The sequence below is a fragment of the Nuphar pumila genome, unplaced genomic scaffold, assembly GCF_984573655.1.
Source record: "Nuphar pumila unplaced genomic scaffold, dmNupPumi1.hap1.1 HAP1_SCAFFOLD_1378, whole genome shotgun sequence".
NCBI classification, from domain to species: domain Eukaryota; kingdom Viridiplantae; phylum Streptophyta; class Magnoliopsida; order Nymphaeales; family Nymphaeaceae; genus Nuphar; species Nuphar pumila.
In genome coordinates, this window is record NW_028323659.1 from 1 (window position 1) to 16,079 (window position 16,079).

A 16,079-nucleotide genomic window follows, 5' to 3' on the forward strand; every position below is an offset into this window, starting at 1 on the left:
TGGACTTCTCTTTGTACTACAGAGAAGCGGGGGTGTTGGTGCCATCATCTTCAATAATGTGGACTCTGAATTTGCGCTCGATGTGTTTGGACATGACATCCCATCTGCCTTCCTCACAAAGTGTGAGGGCCTGAAGTTGAGGGCAATGGTTGCTGCTGCCGTGACATGCAACTCTGATCATACCCAACAAGCTTGATCCTTTCCATGGCTATGCATACTTGGACGGTACGGTACTTTTCTCATGAAATCTTCTGTACTCATGCTAAAGCGGGACCAACCTCTTGGTTGATCGGTCTGTGTATGGCCCGCACAACATGCACAGGCAAAACTGCATTTGCATGGCAAGATGGTGGCATGTGTGGTGCTGTTATTGTTTAGCCATGCCATTTGCCATGGCTGCTGGTAGGGATATCCTGATTGTGAAACCACGACGAGTAACCGTTGTTTCATGGTCCAATAGAGACAGCAAGGCTGTCATCCTAATTTGGGATGACGCTTTGAGATGCCAGTGCAATGCATTCGCTGCATTTATTGCTCATGTTGACAACGGTTACTCGTCATGGGTCAACGTTGGGCAACAAAGAGGAGACAGATTCTCCCACTGCTGTGCATTTCCCGCAGAGGATGCTGCCCACTGGTGCACAGTGTAATGTGCAATGAACTCACAGCGAGCCTCCATTGGCAGAGCCTCTTGCGCGCACAGTGAAACTCATTGAAACACAGCAAAACCAACTACAACCTCCTAGGCCGCAAAGTGCTTGTTTACTTTGGCCCAGCATAATCCCTTTGGAACAGCATAAGTGCACATGGCACCATTGAAGGCAGTGTCGGTCCTTCATACTCCACAAAGATGCCAATGGCTTCACCACTCGGAAACCTGAAATATGTGGCAACTGCTTTTGCTTGCGGGTTGCGCGCCTCGAGTGAAACATGTGAGATGCAACTTGGAGCAGCTAGTTGACCTGACCTTTGTCAAAAGCTGAGGTACCGAGCAAGTCAATGGGTCATTCTTTGGTTGATGAACATTGACTGACGTATCAAATTAAATCAATGAGCCCAGAGAATGAATGGGCTTGCTTGCAAGGGGCCAACAGCCATCAGGGGGGTCTGTCATCCAAAGCTTGCACCCATCCGGCAGTGCGTCAATGGTTGCCATTGTTCACAGTCTATAAAGTTGTTGCGGCCGTTGCAAACTGTGGACATTATGTGCAGGTACGTCCATGGCCTGCCCCCATGTGTTAGCTTGTTGCAGCTTTGATCTGAGTCATACCTCACCAGTTGGAAAGCAGGTAACGCCTAGGCAGATCCGTCAAGCCCTGATCAACACTGCCATCGACCTTGGAGAACAAGGACACCACACCTCATATGGACATGGCCTGGTGCAGGCGAAAGCTGCACTCGATTACCTCGTTGCCAAAGGCCTGGCAACAGTATAGTGTGACAAACCAATGAAGGCAAGACACCTGTTTTTCTGTTTGTTCGGACATCGATGTCTGTACACGTGGCGTTGTTCTCTTTGAATCAGTATCTGCATGTACTTTGTCCCACCTTTCGTCTGTTCCAAGTATCAGGCATGCTGCATTCACTCGATGCTGGTGTAAATATCATTTGTTGTAACGTCAGTCTTACGGCCCCAAGATGTTACATTGTGGCAGTGCATACTGAAAGAGGCAAGCGGGTGGGCCAACTAGGTAATAGCTTGAAACACAAACCTGAGGCAAGCCTTGCGAGTTCAGCTTTAAGCACGAATTGCATGCTCGCTATTAGGGCAAGCAGGCGCATCACAGATGAGTCAGGAGATCACCCATCGCGGTCAATTAGCTATAACTGCAAACTACCAGTACAAACCCAGCACAAGCATGTATCGACGTACTCAGGTGAGCTGCTACTCTGGGGGGTTGGGGATCAGACTCACGGCCATGTCATCATGCCCCACAACACTCCTCCCTCCGGCATCACACAAACCCACCTGTCACATTGGGATCTATCCAGGCCCATGAACCTGTCTGTCACCTCCCTATGTATCTGCCGATAGAACACGAGACTCTGGGCTGACAGCCCTTGGATGACTGGAAACAGTGAGGGCACACAAAAGCACTCGCATCAGCAAAGCAGATGGCCGAGGCCCAGGTGGGTGGGACACTACTGCTTGCTAATGTACGTCTGTAAACGACCCCGCTAGACCAACCATGCGTGCTCAATTCCACTCAACCGTCTTCAACACACCTCAAAACAAGAGAGTTCACCACGGAAACCACCCACAATCCAATCAAACGGTGCACTATCTTGCACGGTTGTGACAACCAACACACACCAGCTCGATGCATGCACTTGTTGATACAATCGATATCCTCGCGCATATCGCACAGTATGAATTCGGGCAGACTCTATGTCTTGATCCAACACCGGCAACCTGAAAGGTATAGCATTGGGGGAATTGATTCTTGTGCACGCAACATCCTCACACATGTTGAGATGGCTGGATTGAATGAATGCTACTCAGGACGGTCGGAGACTTTGAATCCCGACCCCTAGGGTCCTCTCCAAGGTAAGCAGCACTTATACCCGAGGCTCACAGCTGCATGTCTCTTACCTCTTTGCCTGTTTTCAATGGAGCGGTAGTGCGTGGCCGATGCTCATAAGCGCAGGTACGCTGTTGCTTATCGTAGATGTTGTTGGCATGCCCTTCGCATGGCGCCCAGGTCGGTAGCATGCAGGCATCAACATGGGTACCGGGGAAGTTCCCCAAGGCTTTGTGATCGCTCGATTGATGACATGGCCGCCAACTTGGCGTCGTCGAACAAGTCCTTGCGTTAGGTTTGAAGCTATGTGCACAATAGAAGCAATGGTGCGGCTCATGCAGGCATGGGGTTGCAGCAGTTGTCTTGACCGCTCAACTCACGAGTTGTGGTCAGATCGGCTGAATGCTACATGTGTGGTATTGTGATTGTGCATGTGCTTGGACATGTGCTTCACAAGTGCAGAAACTTCTTCAGTTGGCATTCGCGTCATTCAACCTTGTTACAAATTTTGAAATTGTGGCTCCTGGCAAAGGTGAAGTGCACAAGCCTTTTTGCTGAGGCTGATGCGTTTCTGTAGGCCCTGCAGCAATCCGAGGTAGGATTGCTCCCAGACGTTCGCACGCAATGAACCATGCGAAGGTTGGGGAAAAAGGCAAGCTTTGCAAGAGATTGATGTAACATTGTCTTCTCCCCAGGATCTATCCATGTGTGCCCGTCTTCTGCATAAACAGGACACTGCCAACTTTACGGTAACTTGTTGCTACATTGTATTGCTCCCTTGCCTATGCCGATCATTACAGCAGCAATGTGCCAAAACGCAATTGCACAGTGTACGGAGTGCCAAAACTATGCGTGCAGTCTGCTTACCTACACGTGCTGGGAGGTGCAGCTGTCATTTCTATCCTTTGCTGTGTACACTATAAGCAATTGCATGTATCATCACAGTACGGGTATCATTAGCACCCCTTGGTGCTGAGGGAACTTGCTCCCGAACAAGTTATGGCATACAATCGAAGTATCATGTCCTGTGTCAATGCACTGTTCCCTCACTAGCTCAAAAGATGTACAGTCATTGCAGCCTTTGCTGTTGAATTGATGCCAAAGGAAACCAATGCATGGACTTGATGCAACAATGCTTGGTGGGAATAGTACACAGTCGAACTCAAGGCACTAGCAGGACCACTGTCAATGGATGAGGCGCCTGAAAGAGGACAGCAACAGCAGTACTTGGAACTTGGCACCATCTATGACTCACACTTGCTCATAAGCTCAGACCAACATGTCATAAAATAAAATCTGAAAGTATTGACGCTGACCATGGGTGGGAAAATGATATGCAAAGTCTCAATGTACTTCTACAGGCGACACTGTAGACGTACATTGAGACATTGACATTCCGAAAGCCACGAGAACATTTCTTGCAACAGCGGCACCTCGGTGATTGACAGACAATTGACAGCAGCGCTGAAGATTGAATGGGAATCACGCATTTTGTCTGGGGGTGATCTGCACTGCATCATGAGCCTTTGCCTACGGGGCACAGAGGGTTAGGTCCCTTGACATTGGCGTCCGAGACCAGCTTCGCTTTTTAGTACTGAGGTGTGAGGCAAAACATGAGTAGCCCAGGAACTCCGCCAAGGCGGCATGGTCCGAATGAGTCTGCCAGAGGGCTTTGGCCTCAAATCATAGCAAGCTGCGTCATCGGAGTTAAGGGGGGAAACGCTGAATACGCGCCACCCAAAGGTATTGTCCACTACATAGAGCGGGTGCAGCGTTTGCTGCATCGGGATCTCAGGAACCAGGGACAAGGACGTGGCAAGCTGCCTGGCTACATGGGCTTTCACTGCACAGGTGAATGCTGCATCCCGTGCTACTGCATCACCAGAGTTCCATGCAGGCACGGATGGTTATTCAAAGCTACACTTGCCTGAGTGATACACAACATTGGCAGAAACGTGAGGCATGACATCATCACAAGTGGGGCGAGCTGCACTGTGCTACAGGATGAAGCCTATGGTTTACTTCTCAACTGCCAATGCCTCAGCATTTGATGTGTCCTCTTGTGGCGGTCCAAGAGCGGTCTCCGCGTCCGAGCCTACCCTGCTCATGGCTTCGGCGGTGGTCATTCCTTTTGTGCCCAGGAGTTTTGAGACCGTCCAGTCATAGAAATGGTCCAGCATCAGGTACCTTAGCCTCGAGAACACTGTGAACCAAGGGAGAAAGTACCGTGTATTGGGATGATTGGACGTCAACCCGTCGCAAATGGCAGCTGCCACGGCTTGTGGGGTTGTCACGGCTGAGAGAGCTTCTTCCACATACTGTCTGACAAATGGACCCATGGCAGGGTACTGCTGCTGCCAATCTGATGGCTACCCTTCCTGGCTCTTGGCAAGTGTCAGGAGGCCTTAGCCCCAGATTTGCGTTTTGAGCGAAGTAGGCTTGACGAGACTCACTTCGATGCCGAAAGGCTTGACTTCCTGCCGCAGTGAGTCACTCAATGCTTCCAGTGCGTGTTTAGATGCGCAATACGCGGACCCGAACGGTAATGAAACCGTTCCAGCCAAGGAGCCGACAAGGACAATTCGGCCAGGTGCATCCGCCTGTCGCAGCAGCGGCAAGAGCAGCTGCGTCAGGCGAATTGTTGAAACAAGGTTGATCTCAATTATACTTCGCCACATGTCAATGTCAGCGTATTCAATTGGACCCGCAAGCGCTGCACCTGCGTTTTGCACGAACCTGTGCAGGCCGTCACACTCCCGAGCGATGAGGTCCACGGCATTCGCAATGTCTGCTTCCGATGTCACATCCAGAATAATAGGACGCACATTCGTGCCAATAGCGTCCAGAAGTGCTGCTTGAGATGCGGTGCGAACGCCTGCGTATACTCGCCAGTTGCGCGATGCCATCAGTACTGCGGCCTCGAACCCGATGCCTGAGGAACAACCAGTGATGAGCACGGCTTTTTGCGGGTGTAAAGTGGGTGAAGATACCTTGCATGCTGGTACGGCTGCATGCTGGAATCATGCGCCTGACTGACCGAGAATCGGTCCGCTGCATCTGGACAGTGCTTGAAACTGCAATAGACATTTTCTTACAATTCAAGGAGACATCCACGCCGAGGACCTGTACAAGTCGATGGATGTTGTGCGTGGCCAAATCCTTGGAACTGCTCTCTGACACCAATCGCATTCACGGTCGTGTGTCATGTTATGCAATATGTTCTGTCACAAGAATTTGCGCGCATTGATGGCTTGCCAAACCATCCATGCGCGGAAACTGCTTTGGTGGCTTACAAATGCGAAAACATCGTTCTGTTGCAAAGGGAAGGCTATCTCGAGATAGTAATGCCAACGGTGTGTGAGTGGCAATAGCACGTTCATGACTTGTCACTAATGCTAGGGTGCTTACTCTAAGCCTGAGATAGCTGCAACAGTCGTGTGTGTAGCTTTCTAGCAGGAGAAATATGTAGAAGCAGTACAGGAAGCATGGCATTGAGGGGTGCGGGGATGGTGATCAGGATGGGGGCCCGAGTCAGCAGGTATATGAAGCTGGAGTTGCCAATGTCCATGTGGATGCGGTAGTGTTGCAACAAGATACATCAATACATGCTATGAATGGCATGTATGCTTGCTGTATGCAGTCTGGTGAAAGACAGTAATGGAGCCATGGGGGGAGGGGCATGCTTGCGTTCAGCACCTGCAGTTTTGAAGGGCGCAAAGCGACAAGCATGTCACGCCAATTGTTTCCTCAACAGCAAAATTGTTCGTTGGCAACATTTATAACGCCCGCTGTGATCAACTAAGCAGTAGCTCGAAATAAAACATCCGAGGCAAACCTCACAAATTCGCTAAGGTCGAGCATGCAATCCGCGCACACAAGCTAGAAGGGCAAGCAGGCGCATCGCAGATGAGTCACGGGATGAATATCGCAGACCATCTATAAAATAGATTACCCTAGTACATGAACTTGCGCAGAATGGCATAGTTATCGACACTGCATAGTAGAACATCAGGTTGTCTACTCATCCATGTCAGCGAGCTCCAGTGCAAAGTCATCACGAACGATGGAGCCTGCAGCCAAGTTGGTTGCTTGGTCGGCAAAGATGTTCCCGAATTGCAGATCATAGATCTCATCCTCCTCGACCGTTTCGAGCACGCAGTCGCTAGTGGGGAACCCAACACACATGAGTGCAAAACCCTGCTCCTTGAGGCCTCGGCTGATGCCAAGCGCTTCAGGTTGCCAGACTTCTCCGCTCTTCACCCGCACTGCACATGCGGTGCAGCAGCCCATTCGGCACGCGTACGGCAGCTCCAAACCCGCGTCCTCCGCCTCCCACAATATGTATCTGTCCTCTGGCACGTCCACTTCCACAACTTGATCGTGTCGATGGTCAAAGATCTTCACAGCGTGAACCGGTGCCAAGCCCATGGAGGGCCCCTCTCCCGACATCTGCCCATACACCTCACCTCGATACACGGCACGGCCACCCTGCAAACCACCCACTTGCTGTTTGCCTGTCTACACACTCAAGAAAGAGCCCTCTCAGAATGGAACCTACATCATCGATTGCACAACAGTCGCACAGCTGGTTTCTTATATGAAATCTTGCGGACCCTATGAAATGCATGAACACGAGTGTACTTCCATTCCTCCCTAGGGGCTTAGGCCTCATGCTCTGGCTGCCTGAATGTTCACAGCTCCCTGCTCAATGTGGAATGACTATACGTAGATAAGGTAGCACTCACGCCCACGCCCAGGGAATGAGGCTGAAGTCCTCAGGCAGTGGAGTACACAAGACACACGTGACAAGGCAACAATCTGAAGGCCTCATCATTTTTCTGCTGTACTCAGCTGCCTGCACTGCATTGCCTGCCGACCCAATCAGAAACTCAAGGCGTGATCATGGCCTAACCATTATTGGTAACACTGCATTTCATGCAAGTTGTTTGCTCTGCAGCCTAAGCTTCTAATACATGGACCTCTGAGAGCAGCACTGAAAGTGGCCAACTCATGCTTTTGACTGTTTCTTGCCCTCTTCAAACTCAATGCACTGAGCTCTGGAGAGAGTGAACCGACTATGCCTCAGCCCTGGAGAGGGTGCAAATCCCTCCCAGCCACGGGCAGGTCCTCTCTCTCTCTCTATATATATATATACATTCTTGGCTATGTAGTATATATATATACTGTGGTGACTGGCCCACACCATCATTTGCTACGTTATTTGATCCGTGAGTAAGCCATGAAACTACCGGCTTGCCTCTTGATGAGGGCCTTGCCAGTACTTTCATGAGTTATGTTCATCTGGACACCTTACCATGAGTCGTGAACCAGCGTTGAACTCTTCCTCCACCCAAAGATCCACTAGACCATCCTTTTCGTACACTTCACGCCACGCCTCGGTGCTCATACTGTGGATGGATTGGTACGATTTCTTTTCCTCTGCGACCATTGCGTTGAACTCCTCATCCGTGATGCCCTCCATGTCAGTGAGGGATGCGAACGTGAGGCTGATCGGTCCCATGGACACTCCAGCCTTGTCTCCGAAATTCTCCTGCGCGAATTTCCCAGTTCAGAACGGCCGTTTACCAGGCAGAAAACAATGACATGATGACACCATGTTACGAACTGCACAGCGTTGCTGGGCCCACAAAAGTCTGGCAGGTGTCAGACAGATGATGAGACATGAATACTAGCAAACCAGACTCACGCCTCGATGAATCCCAGCAAATAGCCATGTAAAGAACACATATAAGCAGACCTTTCGTTTCACGAAATGTGTTCACCATCGCACAATGATGTAAAAATTGTAACAACAATTTTTACAACACAACCACCAAAGATGGGAGATGGAGAATCTGATAGTTTCCGCGGTCACGTGGCCGTGCATTGGTGCGTGATGGAAATGACCTCGGGGTAAAAGCAACCTTTGGTTGCAAGCACACGTAATACAATAACGATAATCGCTTCCTCCTGGCGCAGTCCGCTGGCCTTGCTGACATAGCAGGGTAGCGAGCGATGCACACCTCGTCTGCCACCGTATCCGACATGGTTGTGCTACTTCTGGCTGCAACGCTGGCAACGCGTGCGCTTTCAACTGCGTTTGATGTGGAAACATCCTGCTGTGAAACCCTGGCATGAATTTGCCACTTGCTTGGTGTTGGATAGACACAGGGCAACCGTGGCTTGCACGCTGCGGAGAGGTTGATCGCTGAGGGCACCATATTCAGCGAATCTGAAGAGCAACAGTGAAAGACAGCTATAAATTGATGAACACAAATCAGCCGCACAACCTGTCGATGAACTGGTACAGCGTTTTTTCGCGTTTAGCAAGTAGGTGCGTGCTGGCCAAGTGACACTGGATGCGAAGGAGGACCAGATAAAAACCGCCCTTCCACTTGGAAATGCAAAAAAGCAACGGCGTCGAAGCAATCCCCAGAAGCGTGCAAAATTTAATGTACGTCGACAGGTACGGGCAAGGGACACACAATCTCGCAAGCCACGCTGATCCGAATTCGAGACAAGTATGATTGCATGCACGAATCTGAACAAACCAAAAGTAGAGTCTCGGACATTTTGCCACTCGCGTGTCGCTACGCTCAGCCCTCTGCCATGGCTCTGGATTGTGTCGCAGATTGCGTCAGCGCCTATCTCAAAAGCGCCACAGGTGACAACTGCCGGTGCTCATTAGCCAGAGTTGACAACTGCCTGACGAAACCTGGCCAGTATGAAGGCACACACCACGTCGTGAGCAGTTTCAACACGGACCAGCGTCCGTTTCATCGATTCCGATGTCGGAGCGATTGCTTCGTAAATGGTGCGGCTATCTCTTGATGTAAGACAGGACTTGCCAAGAAAAGGCCCTTCTATTCTGTACTATTGTGAGTATCAGTACTCAAATCAGTAGCAGCTCTGTAATCATCACCTTCGAAGGGACGCTGATTTTTGAGCGGTCTCCTGCGTGCTCTGGCCTGGCAATGCAGCAATGGATGACCCAAGACAGGCTGCACCCTTCGCCGTGTTCACGAGGCTCCGTCATGAAATCGTGCAGGTACTGCCGAAGGTCAGCTGCATGGCGCAACATAAGGTATTTCCTTTAATTTTAATAATAATTGCCTGTATGTGACAGATTTTGGGCATGGTGCTCGCCTGAGGTTTGCGTTTGTGCTGCGGCTGCTTGCATTCCCTGTATTGGCAGCACCCGGAGATGAAAGATTTTGCATTTCAAAGGGCATGATTTGCACCGCTGAGTGGATATCCCGGGGAGAGATCCCGGGAAGTGTGTTCTGCATAAAGAGATGTGCAGACAAATGTCGTGGTAGCACATCTCAGTGATGGGCAATGGGCATGTGTGATCACCCACAAGTCATGATGTATTTCAGGGTAGCAAGCGTGGCCCCACTGAGTGGACCTCCCCTGGAATACGAACTGATTGTTAGTGCGATTCCGGCATCTAAAACACTCATTCAGCAGAGGTATCCAGAGCTGGTAGACCTTGTGGACGATGGCTGCCTGGTGGTGTATTCACGTCCAGCAAACTACGTCGAAAGGCGTGGCAATGAATATCGGTACGGACACGAATTTGTGACAATGTGTGGCCGCCATCATCAACAAAGTGTGGCATGCTCGTTGACAGTCTTCTTATTCGGCGAATTCTACCACCCTCCATGTCTGTGTCGCGGAAGGTATTGCTGGCCTCTTGTTTGGCAGACCGGTTCATTATCATAGTTCCCTGTCTATTCAGAATGAAGGTGCAATGTTTGTGGCAGGCATGCAGCCTACAAGAAGTGCATCGCAAGTTGGGTCCGGACATTCGTGTTAGGACTGTGCATGTGCACGCCGTAATTCCTCCATGCTATCCTTGTCCTGCTGTCCCCTCAGCACCACACTGCAACTGGCTAAACGTTTCAAGATGCCAAGTGGCTACGATTGTGACGCTCGACTCAGTTTGTCGTTGGCTGACATGCGCAGATACTTTCATCTGGCGAGCCAGTCTGACTGCCAATCGAGCCTCGACCATCTGGCAACCACGCTCAGCGCAGGCAGTTATGCCTACCATTTACACACTCCATTTAAATGCCTTTTTCCATTGTATTGTTTGCACCATGAACAGTACTGACGACTGTGCCAGCACAGAGCGACCATGTTGCCATCATGCAGAGAGCCAGAGGAGATTTTCATTCTGGGAACAGCACATATCTCAAGTAAATCAGCACGCGATGCGGAGCGAGTCATTCGTGCAGTTGCCCCAGACGTAGTGGTGGTCGAACTTTGCCGGAGCCGGGCAAGTGTGCTGAACCAAGATGAGTCAGGACCGGTTAACCCCCTTTCCATGTCTGGTACGCTCATGCTGATGACCGGATGCATGCTTCTGCAAAGTGCTGACGAGGAATTTGTTAGCACTACTGTAGGTATCAAGATTTTTCTTGTTAAGGCATACTTTGCCTGTGTTGCAGCCATTGGTTGTGACAAGTACCTTATTTGCGGATGAGGTCTATTCTTGACAGTATGAGCAACGAATCCCTCATGCACCGCGGCCAGTACAAGTTTTGTCGTTACAACGAAGGTGGAGCCTTTGTTCACAGTCCTGTGCATGTGCTTTGAACCATCATCATTGACTCTACAATACTAGATCTATCTGACCATAGACTGTTTCTCAACACTCCCCAAATGACCACAAACTAAAAGGGTAACAACAAAACCTTGAACTAGCTGCTGTGCATGAGAAACACGCTACTCATATGGGAGCTCAAGACAGAGTTCTTACCCGGACACCAAAGTGAAATGCATATCAAACTGCAGTTGCGTGAGATTCGAGTTGCTTGTGAGCCACCTGAGTCCTCAGAGGCATAGGGAGAGCATTCACGAGAGTCTGAGATGTCGGCAAATAAACGTTGTGGTGCATCTCAGTTCAACATGGCGACATCGACATTTGATGGAACGCTGACGTTCCCTCTTTTTCCCTCTTTTTTCCCTTTCTTCCCTCCGGATGGCTGTTCAGGTGATAGCTTGCTTGCTTCCACCCAACGCTCCATGTCGCTTGGTGGCCCAATTGCCCTTCTGATGCGAGCCGGCTTGGGGGAGCTATACAAGCGCGTTGTTGGTGACTCTGTTGGAGTGAAAGCCGGGGCCGAATTTGTTGCAGCTGCCAAGGTACCTACCTGCCTGCGTTTTGCCTGGAGACGAGTACCCGGATGATAATGAACCATCAGTATAGCTTTCACGGGCTTGACGATACAGCAGTGCCCATTCATGCTGCCTGCGAGATGATGTGAAAGCACGGTGACACGCCTATTGTACAGTCGTCATGTCACATGACTCATGTTTGGCAACGTGTGCGAGGGTGGTGATTGTGCAGGTGTGGTTTCCATATGAATCGTGGCACACCGTCTTGCTTGAATAATGACAATTTGACCACGCATTTGCATGATATATTAAGGGCCATCAAGCAGACCACTAAAATTGCATTGCTCAATGATGTTTTGAAAGTTTTGGCTGGGCCCGTGAAACCGCTGCACTCTCGGTGATGCATCCTGAACAGGGAGGTTCGTGCAGGCAGCAGAGGAAGTTGGAGCACCAATAGTTCTAGGAGACAGGCCAGTTGAGATTACACTGCAACGCTGCTGGGAAGCTTTCACATGGAAACGCCGGCTCGAACTGGTGTCCTCTCTGGCACCACTCCTGAGAAAAGACTTGGCGAACGAGTTTGCGGTTACACAGGACGAGGTGGAGGAATTGAAGCAGAACCTGAATGTTGACGATCTCACTCGGCAACTTGCCGCTGCTGTGCCAGAGCTCATGTTGCCACTTATTTATGAACGTGACCTTTACCTATCGTGGTCCATGAAAAGGTCCAAGGCAGTCAACGGCACAAGCCGTGTGGTCGCGGTAATTGGCATTGGACATTTACGTGGTGTCATGCATGCTATGGCTCATGACACCGGTGGGCATCTCCGATTCAAGGACCTCGTGGGTGGCAGGAACACTCGCAAGTTCAAAGAAGAACAGCGAACTAAAGTGTGGGTTGACTTCGCGCGTGACACGTTGCTGTTTGGGTCATTAGCATGGGCGTGGACGGTGTGGGCGCCCTAAAAACATACATTGCCTGTAGAAAGTACACTGTAGACGTGCTCTAGCACCTGGAATGCATTCAATATAATTAGCGTCCCGGTGAATTGTTGGGGATGCAAGCAAATAATATAGGGTATCGCAAAGCCCTCGTGTACATTGACAAGGTTGCTTACGTGTGTAGAGGTTGAAGAAAGCAAAGCATGCTGTTGGCCGATCTTGATTGGCTTTGGCACCTGATGCGCCAGTCCTGGCTGATCTTGCGCTTGCATGAAGAGATGTCACGCGTATGTCACGTGTCTATCGCATTTGTAAGGGCAGTTTGGCGAAGTGTGGCCACGTGCACATCGTGTAGGGTGTGTCCTAAGGCTGATGGCATTGACACGAGGTTGAGTTTGGCGACCATCTGTGATGAGTATCCACACATGCCTCACATAATAGCATGGCAATGCTGTCAGCATTGAAGGTCCAGGCTCAACGATTTCAGGGATTGGAAGGTCGTGCTGACTGCACAGTTGTACTCGACTAGGTGAATAAACCGCTGACACCTGTGAATACGCAACAGTTGCACAGCATCAAGTGGCCATGATGGAATGTCCGTTACAGGGAAGGACCTTAATGATTGATGTGGCTTCTGGGAAAACATGTGCAGACAGGCTCAATAATCATTCCTTGCCTGCGCCAATCGCAACTGAATGAAATACCAAATCGGTGTGTATCCCCCACGCCGGAGCCGCACATCCAAAATGTTGAACTCACATCTTTCTAGGGCTTCTAAAAACAGCCTGCACGATATAGATGACAAAAACACTTGCCTTGCTTCAGCCGGAACTTTGTGACTTTCTCCGTGCAGTTGGCGTGCATCTTCCAGGTGCTGCTTGGCAACAGTTGCCACTTGAAACACAACATCACGCAAGCCTGAAGAGTCTTCGCTACGAAATAAAGCCTCAGAGCTCACCCCGCTCTGTGCACACACATCAAGAGGCAAGTAGCTGATGCCTCGTGACAGGAACGATGTGGTGCCCCGCAACAAGTTGGCAATTCCAACTGCCTTTCCTAAGTGGCTGGCTGCATGATCAGCATCTTTATCTCGTACTCCCACGGCTTCAAGTTGCAGATAATGGAGTTGAGACGATGTGGCTTCCACGAACTCCTCTAGGTCGCGGACGCTGGATGGGGCCCTGTGCTCCGTTTGGTCTGTCTCCTTGGCCGCTATCATCCGCTGAAGGCGATATTTAGACAGCGATCTGAGCCGGATACAATGCTGAATTGCGGTAATGACAGGATGATTAACTGACTCGTCAGCGTAAGCTTTGTCGATTGCAGTTCGCCACCATGCAAACCGCATTTGACGGAGTGCAGGGCCCCCTTGCGTGACGACATCGCCTATCACGCTGGTCTCTGCGTTGAAAAGCTCGCAGTGCGACCACAGGCGCACGTGATTCAGGAGGCAGTCTCTTTATCCACTCGAAATTCTCTTGGTCATGTTTCTCCACAATTCTCTGGCATTCCTTGAACGCTAAGCTCAAGTCTGAAGCACTCCGAACATGTGCACGAACTCTGGGGATCGAAAGCGACCGCAAAACGAACATGATGCACAACGAAAACGCAACTGCACGTTATGAGTTGCACGTGCACGACAATGGACTTGGCAAAGCAGGCAAGAACGGAACCATAGTGTTATAGAGTGCCGCCCTCTTCATTGTGGGCATAGCACACGGTTATCGATCCTCGCAATATGTTGCAGTATCCACATGTGTCGTGCCAGCAATTTTCACATGTTCTTGTCCCTGGGAACAAGAACCTCTTTGAACCTTGCTATCCATACATAGGATTTGAACATAATCACAGAAGTCTTCTCAGAAGACTTCGGCGAAGTAAACACCAAAGACAAGGGCAGGACGAGCCTACGGCAGCCTTTCATCTATGGAGGACAGCCGTAATAAAGGTTCTGAGAAACGCATGCGTAACCATTGCATGCAAGTGCATGCTGAAGGTCTTGTCCAGCACAGGATGTCACCTCTGACGTCGCAACACATGATATGAATGAACTTTTGTGTCGGTTTTGGGTAGCGTTGTCAAGCTTGCGTTCTTCCTGGAAAGAGTTCAGCATCAACTCGCCCGTCACTGTTCAGACCCTGACAAAGAATTGGTACGCCACGGCATGCAGTCGTGCAGTTGCTTTTCATGTGATCATTTTGTTGGACAGCATGCGTTATGCGAGACAAACCTCCTGCTATTTTAAGCACTCTGGTGCCATGGTCAGCCTCAGCAGGCGTCTGGGTTGTCACCTTGCATTCGAAATGCTATTGGACACGTCTTTAACCCTTTGGAGCATAATCTGACTAGTTGATATCAGCGCAATCGTAGGGTGGTGCTTATAGCAGCGTCTTTGCCTACCGAAACTATCTGCTGTTGTCTGCAGAGAAGTATGCAGCTGGACCCCGCGATGATGCAGCAGATGGCGCAAGGAGGGGTACGCGCTCTATTAGAGCCTCTAGATAAAAGTAGCGCTTATGGCATGGAAGTCTTGGCATTTATTGTTGTCTGGCAGGCAATCCTTTTCAAATTTTGCGTTGTGGACAGGGTTGCGATGATGGTCGTTTCACATGTGCAGATGTTCTTGCTTGCTGTCAGGAACATGAGTTTCGTCAACATTATTAAGATGATGTGACCCTGAATCCTGGCAGAGCAGTATTAGCATACTCGTACGTGGCGAAAGTATATCATGGAAGGCACCTTCATTTGCTCAAGCGCCTTTTCACCTGAAGTTCTGACAGCGTAGGCAGTGAATGCAGGGAATGACCCAGGAGCAAGCGGCTGAGATGGAGCGCAAGAAACAGTGCGTTTCAATTGCTTCCTGATTGCACATGAGCAGCATACCAAGGCAGCTGGGATTTGGTCCATGTACTGGCTTGTCATATGCCATGGCCTGCCAAGTTTCATGGGTGGGCGAAGCACTTTTTTTACCCAACATGAAGCATGTTCACCAGGTGTCAAGGCCTTGGCTTTGCATGGACGAATACAAGCTCGCATCCTCTCGACTGAGCACTGCCATCAAAGTAAACACCACATGAATGAGAAACAGAGTGATTGACAGGCCGCATCCAGACTCGCTTTTGCAATTTTGAGCTCATGTGATTTGCAGGGCTGGGGAGGCGCAGCGAGAGGAGATGCTCATCAGCATTCTTACAGAAGAGGCTCGAGCGCGATGTAAGTTTTGCCTGGTGCTCAAAGTTGCGGCAATCGAGAGACCCCAGGAATCATGGACACATCTAAAATAATAATATGTTCATCTGGGTGGCCATTGGCATGCTTGGTGTCATATATGCATCTCATTGTGCTTCATGGCAACAGTCTGCGTCATCACATCGCAGCCCTGCTAACCCCTCTAACTGGCACTGTAGCTCGGTTTGCAACTGTGAGTTGTTGGACTCATCTGCTCATGTCCTCGTTGCTTCTGTATCTGCGTGTGACGCAGATCAGTGATGG

The 16,079-nt window shown here is 50.2% G+C and overlaps 3 protein-coding genes across 3 annotated transcripts; 1 reads left to right on the plus strand and 2 right to left on the minus strand.

Annotated features, from left to right (window-relative positions):
- Nucleotides 1–6,539: 6,539 nt before the first annotated feature.
- On the minus strand, nucleotides 6,540–8,308 carry LOC149809331 (uncharacterized). The gene is made up of 3 exons (XM_089994880.1): nucleotides 8,213–8,308; nucleotides 7,837–8,073; nucleotides 6,540–7,010 (listed from the first exon to the last, which is right to left on the minus strand). The coding sequence occupies exons 1-3, from the start codon at nucleotides 8,306–8,308 to the stop codon at nucleotides 6,540–6,542; spliced, it is 804 nt and encodes a 267-aa protein (XP_089851006.1).
- Nucleotides 8,309–11,396: 3,088 nt separating this feature from the next.
- On the plus strand, nucleotides 11,397–12,611 carry LOC149809332 (uncharacterized). Its single transcript, XM_089994881.1, has 2 exons — nucleotides 11,397–11,672; nucleotides 12,075–12,611. The coding sequence occupies exons 1-2, from the start codon at nucleotides 11,397–11,399 to the stop codon at nucleotides 12,609–12,611; spliced, it is 813 nt and encodes a 270-aa protein (XP_089851007.1).
- Nucleotides 12,612–13,245: 634 nt separating this feature from the next.
- LOC149809333 (uncharacterized) lies at nucleotides 13,246–13,935 on the minus strand. Its single transcript, XM_089994882.1, has one exon. The coding sequence runs from the start codon at nucleotides 13,933–13,935 to the stop codon at nucleotides 13,246–13,248; it is 690 nt and encodes a 229-aa protein (XP_089851008.1).
- Nucleotides 13,936–16,079: the final 2,144 nt, after the last annotated feature.